Here is a 12,950-nt window from a genome sequence, read left to right as displayed (position 1 = left end):
CCTTCAGAAAGTATTCATACCCCTTGACTTATTCTACATTTTGTTGCTAGACATCATTGCTAGGCAACCATTTTTGTCACGTTCTGACCTTTATTTCCTTTGTTTTGTATTTATTTAGTATGGTCAGGGCGTGAGTTGGGGTGGGCAGTCTATGTTTGTTTTTCTATGATTTGTATGTTTCGGCCTAGTACGGTTCTCAATCAGAGGCAGGTGTCATTAGTTGTCTCTGATTGAGAATCATACTTAGGTAGCCTGGGTGCACTGTTTGTTTGTGGGTGATTATCTATGTTAGTTGCTTGTGTCAGCACAGGTCTCATTTATAGCTTCACTGTCATTATTTGTTTATTGTTTTTGTATAGTTTGTATTCAGTGTTCAGTGCTTTCTTTTATTAAATACTCATCATGAACACATACCACGCTGCATTTTGGTCCTCTGATCCTTCTCGCCTCTCCTCTTCAGATGAAGAGGAGGACGACCGTGACAATTTTCAGGTCTTGCCATAGATTTTTAGTATATTTATGTTAAAACTGTAACTCTGCCAGTCAGGAACATTAATTGTCTGCTTGCTGAGGAACTCCATTGTAGATTTGGCCTTGTGTTTTAGTTTAATGTCCTGCAGAAAGATGAATTCATCTCCCAGTGTCAGCTGAAAAGCAGACTGAACCAGGTTTTCCTCTAGGATCTTGCATGTGATTAGCTCTATTCTATTTATTTATTCCCAAGTCCTTAACCATTAGAGGCATACTCATAACATGATGCAGCCACCACTATGCTTGAAAATATGGAGAGTAGTACTCAGTAGGGTTGAATATTTTCCCGGTATTCGTTTTCGCCAAAACGAAAGTGTCATTCAAAAGCATTATAAAGCATATAAATATGTCTGGATTTGATTGGAGCTTTGTTCAGCATGAAAACTCTAGCCTGATGCTACCTGACCCCGATGAACCATATATTAACAACATTTAACAACATTTAATGAGCCCAAACCCAAAAAATACAAAATAATTGTATCTTTATCCAATACATATATGTGTAGGCTACTGCACATTATGCTCAACAGAAAAACATAAAAGCCCATGGATGTAGCTAGCTGTATGCTATCTTGGGTAAATAAATTAATCTAGCTCCAGTAGGCTAATATTTTTGAGTGTGAACTTTTACTGTATTGTATTATATGGACTGGAATTACACACATCTTTCAAACCATGATAAAGCAGAAGAGAACATGTGATTCTGGTGCAGCACATGCAGTATACATAGTTACAAGTATAGGCTAGCAAATTTGATTATATCGTTGAAATATAATAGAGCCTATTTGTATAAGTAGTACATATACCTTTCATAATATTTCCCCTCATGATATTAGCTTACCCCCTCTTTCTCTATTGTTGCTTTGTTCCTTCCTCACTTTCAACAGTTAGTAGAAATATGTTTCGTTGTCCTTATCTTCATCATTCTAATGAAATCCTTGAGTAATATAGAACTAGAATTAGATGCAGAAGGCTTTAATTTCTCGTCACAAAGATTGAATGGTTAGGGGTCTGAATACATAATTGCTATAGCCTACCGCCATAGCGTATTCACTATTTCAAGCTATCAGTGAGTTCTATTGGCTTCTGTATTTAACATTCAGTAAAAAGAGCTTGCGTCCCTCTTCCAATAGTCTATTGGTATAAGAAATGCAAAAACAAAACAAAAAATGTCCAGCAGGCTATTCTAGTCTAGCTTTTCCTGCATGGGACTCCAAGAGCTAAAGAGGGTTTGTTAAGGAGAGAGGCCAGCGGAGCACAGGTGCTTGGGTATTGTGCAAGAGACAGAGGCTATACATTAGAAGCTTATAATGCATAACCCATCATAAATGAGCTAAATATAAGGCTAATACTGCATTGAATGTATTACCTGAAAGAGTTAGGCTAGGACATCTATGTATAAATCTAGAACAGGATTGTCTATTTTGGATGCCATTTGAATGGTGTTAATGGAGAGAGAGGAAGACTGTGAGAGAGTGCTCATATGTGCACTGATTTAAAGCAATGATATTCAAGTGATAGGCTATTATAAAAGTCTGCAGCTGCAAATTAAAAAAGTACAAACTTTACTGTTAGGCAGAGCAGCACAGGGGAACCCAAGAGCAGACTCAGACCAAGAAACAGGGATGAATAAACCAAGGTATTTATTGTAACACAGGGGGATATGGAGTGCAGATCTGGGGAAGCTCAGATGAGTGGTAGGAAACTAATGTGGAGGCTGAGGTTGGAGTGAGCTGGGTTGGAACAGGGTAAACAGGTCCGGAGAGAATCCAATGCAGTGAGAGGATTAACAGCGTCAGGCAGAGAAACAGACACAGCAGGGTAACAGGGTCTTGAATAATCATAAATAGCTAGAATCATAAACTGACTGAGCAGAGATTACGATCTGGCAGAGTGGAAGATGCAGGACTGAGTATTTGTAGAGATCTTGATTATGGAAGGGGTTGCAGCTGGTGAGGATCCGCTCTGGCTCCAGCACACCTGTCTCCAACCACACAATCACAAACAAACAGAAAGGGAGGGAGAGAGAGAGAGAGAGAGAGAGAGAGAGAGAGAGAGAGAGAGTGTACTGGAGAAGTGGCTGCAGGTCAAGGTGACACCGGATGTCCACTAGGGGGTGTGGCAGGAGCAGATGTGACATTCACAATTAAAAAACAAGGTGACCCCCGAAAGCCAGATGATTATGGGTACAGTAAATTACATTCGGTCAGTAAGTGATTTCGGTCTTTATATTACTGTAGTATAGGCAACGCTGGAACAAATGTAGGCCTACCTGTCACAAGAAAAAAAGTTACCATGATGAGATGATAGGTCTACATGCATTGTGAATTGCACTCCATACTGAGATGGGCTGTCTGTCCCCAACCTGAGCATTGATTCATCATGCAGAGTCTGCAGAGAAGAAAGATTTAGACATTGCACATAATTTAATAGTTCCATTTCAAGCCATGCTGTTCATAAAAATAATTTATAATATTTTACCGGTTCCTCTGTTATCCCGGGAAAAGAGAGTGGTTTTGGGAGGGAAAATCCTGGTAAATCTAGATACCCGGGTTCCCGCAGTTCCCGCCATTCAACCATAGTACTCAGTAACGTATTGTATTTGCCCCAAAATTAACACTTTGTATTCAGGCATCCTTCTTTTCACTCTGTCAATTAGGTTGTTATTGTGGAGTAACTACAATGTTGTTGATCCATCCTCAGTTTTCTCCTATTACAGACAGTAAACTCTGTATCTGCTCCAAAGTAACGAGTGGCCTCATAGTGAAATCCCTGAGCGGTTTCCTTCCTCTCCAGCTACTAAGTTAGGAAGGACGTCTGTGTCTTTGTAGTGACTGGGGTATTGATAAACCATCCAAATTGTAATGAATAACTTCACCATGCTCAAAGGGATATTCAATGTCTGCTTTTTTAAAGCATGCTACTTATTATTTGACTTGTTAAGCAAATTTTTAATCCTGAACTTATTTAGGCTTGCATAATAGAGGGGTTCTTGAATACTTATTTACTCAAGACATTTCAGCTTTTCATGTTTTATGAATGTAAAACATTTAGAAAAACGTATTTCCACTTTTACGTTATGGGGTTTTGTGTTTAGGCCAGTAACACATTTATTTGTAATTTTTTTATGCATTTTAAATTCAGGATGTAACACAAGAAAATGTGGAAAATGTCAAGGGCTGTGAATATACTCTGTACATACAGTATAGATAGGGGTAAAGTGACTAATATTGTTTTGAATATGTACCCTGTAAACTCAGGAAAGACGGAGATGGCCCTGAGTTGTAATCTACTTAATATACATGTTTGGATCTCCCATCACATTTATGTAGGGAAACATTTAGCATCTTTTTCATGTTTATATTGCAGTTGGTGTCAGCACATGTTCTTGCTGTGCCATGCTGAAGTACATAAAGGATTTTAACTTATGCAATTGATAATAATGTGTGCCCGTCAGGTGGGTATGCATCTTCTTGATGATACGTTCACTGTGTGGTGTGGAAGCTAAAACCACTTTCCATACATGTATCTGCTTGGTAATGCTTTCCTTTCTTATTTTCCGCCTCCTCACTAGTTTCCACAGTGGTATCAACTGTCAGTATGTAGATTTCTGTTTATGTGCAGCACAAAGCACCTTCTGTAGTCTAACACTGATGTAAATCATCCCTACTGGTATATTCTCTGCGAAATAACTACATTGATTTATTTCTGCATGAGTCATCCATGAATTATTTGTATCAAATCCTTGGTGGATACTTGAGTAGTACTGTAGCTCTCACATTCCATTTCTGACAAAGACTATTCTTCTGATATTTGTTAGTATGATTTCTATAAGCTATACTGTATGCAGTTTCTTTAACATAAACTAGTTGTGAGTGCATGAATATGGATAAAGGGCTGAAATACAGGTGGGAGGTGAATCTTGGAGACAGCAGCTCCTGGCCCAGTTGCCTGCATGGTTGACTAGGTCAAGCAGGCATTTAGAAAACAAGTCTGATGTCAGCAACCATTAAGACACATAATATTTCACACAAATAAGGAACTAAGATGATGCAGATACTCCCCTCATCTGTGAATAATTGCCCTTCTCTGTTGCGTGCCCTTGCCATCAGCGCTGAGCACTCTGATGCCTCCGTTCATTAGTAGACCAATACAGACTCCGCTGTTTTCAGACAAAGTTTGTGGGTTTCTCTGCAGTAACAATGGTAATGAGGATCCTGTTTATAAATTCACATGAATCCAGTCTCATTAGTGAATCTGTAAATTAATATTGACTTTTGTTCCAACAACATTAGGCTCAATGTCACACGTATTACAAACAGAGGGATCAAATTAAGCTTTAGGTACAGCATACAGGAAGGCTATCAGACGTGCATATGCTGTATATTGTAGTGTCAATAAAAGTTCAAATGATGACGTCTTTGTTTCATCAGAGGAAAAGTCCCTTCCTGTAGTATAAATCATTACCAATGATCACCTCTAACCACACATTAGACCTTATTTGCTTGTTGTTTGATGGCATTCATTGCTCAAGCCACGATTGTGCACCCCAATTAAAAGTCAGACATGCTTTTTTAAGTTATGTACCCAGTAGGTCTCTCAGGTCCTCTGGCACTGGCCGTTTAACTTTCCCAAAGACTAGGACCAAGATGCATGGAGAGGATACCTTTAGTTATTATGCCCCCGGCCTCTGGAATAGCCTGCCAGAGAACCTGAGGTGGGCCGAAACTGTGGACATATTTAAAGGAGATCTCAAAACACGTACGTTTTATTTTTCCTTAGAGTGCTTTTTAGTCATTCAGATTTTTCATTCTTTTGTTTGTTGTGTAGTAAATATTTCAGCCTTGTTTTTATTGTTTTGTATTAGTTTTTTCCTGTGAAACACATTGCATTGCATTCCTTGTCTGAAATGTGTGGTATAAATAAAGCTTGATTTGATTTAATTTGCTCTGTAGTAGTAACCACCCAGACTAGTTGTTATATGAGACATATCTATAGACTAAAAATTCATATTAGTCCACTATACCCGTAGTTGTAGCATTCTAAAAGTTTTATTAGTCAGTAGACAGTAGCTCCCGCTCCCTGACTCAAAAAATAGCCAAGAATCTTCAGGTGTCTTCCTTTTCAGGCCAGTCTGCCTCTCCCTCACATCCAAGCACTACAGTCTCTCATATGGCCAAGTTCACCCGCTCCAACATAGGTATTCATATAACCAATTGTGTTTAATATGGCAATGATAGCCATAGGTGAAAACCACAGGAGGCTGGTGAGGGGATGAAGGCTCATAATAAATGAGAATGGAATGGCATCAAGCACATGGAAACCATGTGTTTGATGTGCTTGATACCATTCAATTATTCCGTACCTACCATTACTATGAGCCTGTCCTCCCCAATTAAGGTGCCACCAGCCACCTGTAGTGAAAACACTAAACTCTAGTGATACCATATAAAAAAAATACTCTTCTCTATTTTGAGCTTAACTTCAATCAATAAAAACTAGCTTAAGAATTGATGTTGAGTTAAAGTGCCGCACACATCTCAACAAACTCATTAAGAGACAGTCCTGTTTTTTAAGGGGCGGCAGGTAGCCTAGTGGTTAGAGCGTTGGGCCAGTAACTGTTGCTAGATTGAATCCCTGAGCTAACAAGATAAAAATCGGTTGTTCTGCCCCTGAACCAGGCAGTTAATCCACTGTTTAGGAACAGTCATTGTAAATAAGAATTTGTTCTTAACTGATTTGCCTAGTTAAATAAATAATATATTCCATACCTGAAGGTGTGAGTGTAGTTCAAAAAGGTTCAATGGAAATGTCTGGTGATGGCTTGGTCAATATCTTGCTGTGTAAAGGAGGACTTTGGCCCAACAAATCAATTAGACATATTTGTCATATGTCTAATTGATTTGTTGGGCCAAAGTCCTCCTTTACACAGCAAGATATTGACCAAACCATCACCTGCCACTTTCATTTAACCTTCAACTGAGGAAACAACAATAGTGCTGTTGGACAAGCAAATGTCCATACAGTAGCAATATTTGAGCTGGAGGAAATGTAGGCCTAGTCAGGCCGAGTGAGGAGGAGGAGCAGGAGGTGTGAGCTCTTACAGAGAGGGTGATATTTAGGGGAAACTGAGATAAGTGGATAAGTGGAAACTGTTGATAGTTGTAGATCAGAATATTTAAGTGTACTGGGCTCAGCTTTAAAAGATCTCCCTGACTTTGAAGAGCCATTTTGCAGGCGTTGTGGCAGGGCCAGGGCTGCGCTCCCTGCTGTGGCAACAGATGCTTTCTGCAGCCTTTATTACCAGGCAGAGCAGTGCAATGACAGACACGCCAAGCCCTGGGATATTTTTTGTCACTTAGAATAATCATACTAAGCAAATGATGGGAATTACCATAGTTACAGAGTCATACACCAGCTTTACCCACGGTGTGTCATTTGTGCTCACAGGGATGGGCAGCACAGACACAGGTGTCCTTGTGTTCTGAATTATCACCTGAGCAAACACCTGAGCAGGAGACACAGTCGAAGATTTGCATGTTTGCCTGAGGGAGATGAAGGGGATTGTTTGCCGTTGACCTGTCGTACCAAAGCTGTGCAACCTTTCTTTTCAAACTTGCAATTTGAAGTGGTGCATTATTCTCACCCTCCCTCCAGCTGCAGTGGTTCTTTGATTTCCTGGAGTGTCAGTCTTCAGAGACTTTATTAGTCTGTTATTGTCTAATGTATGCAGCACTGCTGTGTACATGAGTTAAGCTGCAGTGAGGCACAGGGACTTCTGCTCACCCCTGATATTTAACATTTCCGTCGAAATGTATACTGTTGTAGAGAGAAGCACAATCTATGCGATTTGAAAGCGATAGCAATCAGTTGTATTAAGAAAATGAACACAATGAATAAGCAGGGTTTTGGATTGTTCATTTAGTCTGCATGTTTCAATGGACACATACTCTCTTCAGCTTTGCTGGCTTTCCTTGGCTTTCCTTTTCCTTTGTCAATTTCATTACAAGTGATTCAGGAAATGTGCCAGTTATTGATAAGCCTTCATTCTATATCCTCCAGTCGTATTAAACATGAGACACATATGTTAGACTATATATACTGCACTGTATGTGCATAAGCAAATGGATTGACTTCATCAGCAAGTCCCTGGCCAGCTTTAGATCCATGTTTTTTGTGTGTACTGTCCTTAATCCTTTACTGTTCTGCCATGTCTCCCCTCGTCCTCCTTCATCTCTCTGTCAGTCACAGCCCTGTTGAATATTAGATCCTCAGTTTGTGACAACTTTGCAAACATCAGTTGAATTCCAGGAAACTAACAAACGGAGTCTTATGTTGCATATATGAACAACTGTAAGCACATTACTTCTATGTCCATTTGTAGTATATTTTATAGTGATATACTTTTAAGGTGATTTTGAATGTATTGGTAACATCTGAGACATCTCCATACAGTTCTACCGTTACATGCTAGAAATTGTGTCCTGTGTTGTTTCATCGAACGCTCTGTAAATAACCCTTTAACCCTTCCCCCCTCATGAGTACTAACCCTCCCTGATTGTGCACCTAGGTAAAGGTAACTAGAATATTTCTGAGGCAGTTAACTCCTCTAAGACTTTCCACGTGATTGAGGGGCTGGAGCTTGGGACTGTGTACACTGTGCGCCTTATGACTAACAACTGGGTTGATAATACTAGTATTTTTGAATATGTAATCAGGACCAGGGCTAAAGTGAGCAGGGATGCTATTGTAAAAGAAGAAAAAGCTCTCCCACCCCCCAATCAAATCCCTACACACATAATCACCATAACCAATTGATGTTTTATTAAGTATGCAGGTGCACCAATGTCCTTGAACATGTCTCAAGGTATCATGCATGGTTCTCTGTGTCAATAAGATTTTTGATATTTTTTTTGTGACTTGGTGAAAGGAATTCCATTTGAACAGCCTCCTCAGTTGATTAATTAGACAAGGGGATTAGCTGTTTAATATTAATACTGGTACATTTCCATTTCAACATCACCTGCTGCCTCTGCATCCAATAGACTTTGTCGATGTAAACATTCAAGTGTCCTCATGAAAGGCAGAGTCAAAGTCAAAGTGTTGTTGTTTCTTCTCCTCTCCTCAGGTCTGGCAAGCATCCATGGAGGAATCTCTACCCAGGGCTGGTTCATCGGACTGATGTGTGTCGCGGCTCTCCTCACACTCATGGTGTTAATCGCCTGCTTTGTCAACAGAAATAAAGGAGGGAAATATTCCGGTAGGTACTTAAACACACACACGCACACACATTGCACCTTATGAATGCTAACTAATCACTGCACTAGGCATAATTATATTTCCATTTAGAGTCTTTATTACCAAAGAGAAATGATCACTCTGGACACCATTATAGACATATTTAAGCTGATATATTATTAGTAGTAGAAATATACATCACACCACTGTTCAACATTTCAATGCTGATATTTACAGTATAATGAGAAGTTAAATTAATGGGAGCATATGCATTTATATTTATAAAAAAAAAAATTTAACCTTTATTTAACCAGGCAAGTCAGTTAAGAACATGTTCTTATTTTCAATGACGGCCTAGGAACAATGGGTTAACTGCCTGTTCAGGGGCAGAACGACAGATTTGTACCTTGTCAGCTCGGGGGTTTGAACTCGCAACCTTCCGGTTACTAGTCCAACGCTCTAACCACTAGGCTACGCTGCCGCCCCAATTTAAATAAATACAGCATATTTGAAATATGCAGCATTTGAATAACAAAACATAGAATGCACAGAATACACAGAATATATGTAAATGTTATGGTCACATGCCAGCGGTGGGGGATCTTAATGCCAGTCCTGTCTGTGGGGGATAGGGGGTCATTTACAGTACCTTTCATCTTTATTCACTTATTGAGCGCCAGGTTCAGCTCAGCTAATCGCCTATCATATCAGAAAGACAGTCTAAATCCCAGGGCTTTGTTCTGTGATGCATTCATTAAACACTACCTCCTGCACTTTCACTGATAGTTAGCTTTCCCTTTTGAAATTAGGATTCAGTTGTTACTCATATTGTAAATGTTGCTGACATCGAGCACTGAGTATGTTGTACTCAGGAATGTGTGAGAACTTGTAAGGTGTTTTAGCAGAACATTACTTTGTCTTTAACATGGTATAAAGTTGTTTATTGAATGTTGTACTGTACTCAAGGTACCCTAAACATTGATCTTTCTCTCCGACCAGTAAAGGAGAAAGAGGATCTTCATCCAGACCTAGAGTCCCAGGGTATCCATGATGACACCTTCTGTGAATACAGGTAATCATACCACCAACCACCATTGTATCAATAATTCAGAAATCAGCTCATATATTAACTTTGTTTTGAATTGTATCACATTGTATAATTATATCTCTGCATTTCTCCTGATTTAAAAAGAAACCCTACATGCATGAGCTTAACACAGACCTTCACAGACATCCCTGTTCAAGACATGTGATGGGCAGAGTAACATGTTTTCTAAACATGATGTGGTAAACAGCAACAAATACCCCCGTTGTTGTTTACACATCAGTGATGTTGATGTGGTATCACCCTATATTGTGCATTGTTATTAGGTAGATGTGTCCTGGTAGAGCTCAGGTCATTAGCAGTAACAGCCTCATTATTCAGATGTTACTATTTGTTTCTGAATGGAACTCAATGAAGGAAGGCTGCCTGGCCACAACACAACCCAGCAGGAGGCTAAAACCAATCTGTGTAATTGAATGCAGCTCATCTCCGGGGCAGTCAAATCTGTGCTCAATTCATTAATCTTTCACTGGTCCGATTCAGATCACACTCACAGAGTGCAACTCAGAGACCCACACTTCACTTCAATCAGTAGGCTCACACTCTAACTGGAAGTTATGAATCAGAAGTAGCCTAGACATCTTCATCATGTGGTCACAGTAAAGTTGTGAAGTAGAATGTTGCGTCTGGTCCCTAAAAAATATGGCCCCCAATGTCAGACCACGGGAAAGCACATTTATTGTAATTTTACTCCAAAATTTAAAAAATGCTCAGATCCCTGAAGCACCTGACTTCACCATCATTAACCATGTAGGAGCAGCATGATGCCAATCCAAACCATTAGTCTATACAATCAACCCTTTATGTGATCACTCTCGTGTTGAATAATTCAGTGAAAACTACAGCCTGAGCATCTCTCCCCATACAGACAGGGTTAAAATGCACCTTGTGACTGCAGCATGTGCACGGTCGACATCTGCATCAGCCTGACAGCCAAATCAATACCCCATCTTCTTTTAATTATCCCATTCATTGTCACATACATTGATATACTGTACATGTAGGGTTTAAGTACACTTGACAGGAGTGCCCTTTACTAGTGCACATATCTGATCATTTTTCATCCGTCTGTCAGTCAGAGGTAAACATTGCTGCCAATCACCGAAGCTCTTCATTTAAGCTCTTTGGGTTCAAACCTGCCTGTGTCCCTGTCCTTACCAATAAAGCCCATAGAGTTAAGCCATGAGTGAAATTAGGTGGTTTTGAAATCCCCTGTCTTTGTGCCGTCATGTTGTGACACAGTGACAATGATGAGAAGCCACTGAAGGGCAGCCAGCACTCTCTGGACGGACAGATCAAAGCAGAGGGCAGTGGGGACAGCCTGGTGGACTATGGGGATGAGGACATCCAGTTCAACGAAGATGGCTCCTTCATCGGCGAGTACGCAGGTCGCAAAGAAAAGAAGGTGTCCATGGAAGTCAAAGGAACCACGAATCAGAGCACAGCGTGAGAGCAAGGAAAACGGTCCATCATCCATCCTTAGGACAATACTTTCATTAGACTGGTGGAGGGGAGGGGACATAAAGTAAGTAGATGACATAATCCGTACCAATCACAATCCAATGTCAAATGTAATGTGTCATTGTCAGCTGCACTGCCATCTTCATTTTATAAAGCTGTTTGTTTTATCAAGCTGTAACAGAATGCATCATTTCCAAATGTATATATTATTGTATGTGGGAGTGTTTTATATTACTGCAAATCAGTGAAAACCTTTGAGGATTTTTGCATTTTTTTGTCAAATGCAACAACTGTTTGAAATCAATTCAAATGTAAAAAGGAAGAAAAAGAAATCTCCAGTCCACATTGATCCTTGTCTTATACTACCAGATCTCTCATGCCCAGTCATCATTTAGCAAACTACACGTGTATGTGAACAGATGATGTCAGCCTGTTTCAGTTGAAGCAAATATTGGCATTTTATATTTGAAAGGCATTTATTAAATATGATTTTAATATGTGTACAAAGGCTGTTCATCAACTTATTTCCTGGTTTTATACATGACAAAATAACAATACAAAACAGATGCCTCAGTTATATCACATGAAATGCCAAAAGATCTAAGGCAAGGGCTCTGAGAACTCTCAGTTGATAACAGGAAAGTACTTCTGTTGTTTCCACAGTGAGGTTATGATTCAGTGGTTTTATGTGCCAGCTCGCTATAACATACAGACAATTATCAACCGAGTTACCACTTGATCTATTCTAGCTCATCAAAATACCAATTAAAGCATTCATGTTGTTCCCATGTTCTTAGAACAGCCTTGCTCATTACAACTTGCATGTCATTGTAGACAATGCCATTCAACTCCAAAAAAGTAATCATAGTAAACCTGTTTGAAAGTCAACCTAAACGTTACCATGATGATCGCCTTTGATTGCATCTTTGTACAAATACATCAAATATAGCTATTGTATGTTAAAGAATGTTTGTGGATGTTTTGATGTTATTAAATTGTTTAACTTTTCATTACCATTGGCTATAGACTGACTGTCCATCTTTAAACTGCATACAGAAAGAATAATTCTACGTAAATATACATTGTGCTTTGGGGTTTGTAATGAACTCTGCTTCTACAGAAAGCTTTTGAATGTCATTACAACATGCCATATAGTGAAATTAGTAAATCCACTCCTTAGCTAGCTATTTAACTAGAAGAACAAGGAGACGGTAGTTCAAGTCGCGAACCATATACTAAGCTATATGGAAGGTCATACCAAGGATCATTTAGCTATTTGATTTAGAATTTTAAGACCTCTTGAAGTATCAAAAATATATATAAAAAACAATGTTTGGATGAAAAAAGAGTTTTGGTGTTACTGCTATTAGCCCATCGAAACAGTTCAGATGCTACAGACTAAAATTGGTAGATCGGCTCCAGTGTCTTCAGACGAGTCTCCTGACACTTGTGGAGGTCATAGAGCAAAAGGCGACATAGGTGGGTGCGGTGAATTGAGAAACATCCAATGTAAAAAAAATGATCTGACAGAATTGTGTATTATGCTAATTACATTTCTGTGCGAGCGTGGACATCGATCTTAGGGGGCTAACAGAGGGTTAGGAGGGCTGCCCAA

The 12,950-nt window shown here is 39.5% G+C and overlaps 1 protein-coding gene across 8 annotated transcripts in view; it reads left to right on the top strand.

Moving 5' to 3' along the window:
- LOC109898197 (neural cell adhesion molecule L1-like protein) overlaps positions 1-12,355 on the top strand; it is a 98,502-nt gene extending 86,147 nt beyond the window's left edge. For all 8 annotated transcript variants that reach the window (XM_031791475.1, XM_031791511.1, XM_031791408.1 and 5 more), the window contains 3 exons: positions 8,660-8,791; positions 9,769-9,841; positions 11,117-12,355. In XM_031791475.1, the coding sequence (XP_031647335.1) occupies positions 8,660-8,791; positions 9,769-9,841; positions 11,117-11,324 (413 nt within the window). In that variant the 3' untranslated portion in view covers positions 11,325-12,355. The remainder of the gene's footprint in view (positions 1-8,659; positions 8,792-9,768; positions 9,842-11,116) is intronic.
- Positions 12,356-12,950: the final 595 nt, after the last annotated feature.

Source organism: Oncorhynchus kisutch, linkage group LG1 (genome assembly GCF_002021735.2).
Source record: "Oncorhynchus kisutch isolate 150728-3 linkage group LG1, Okis_V2, whole genome shotgun sequence".
NCBI lineage: Eukaryota > Metazoa > Chordata > Actinopteri > Salmoniformes > Salmonidae > Oncorhynchus > Oncorhynchus kisutch.
The sequence above is the reverse complement of the archived record's forward strand: the minus strand, read 5'-3'. Positions and strand labels throughout refer to the sequence as shown.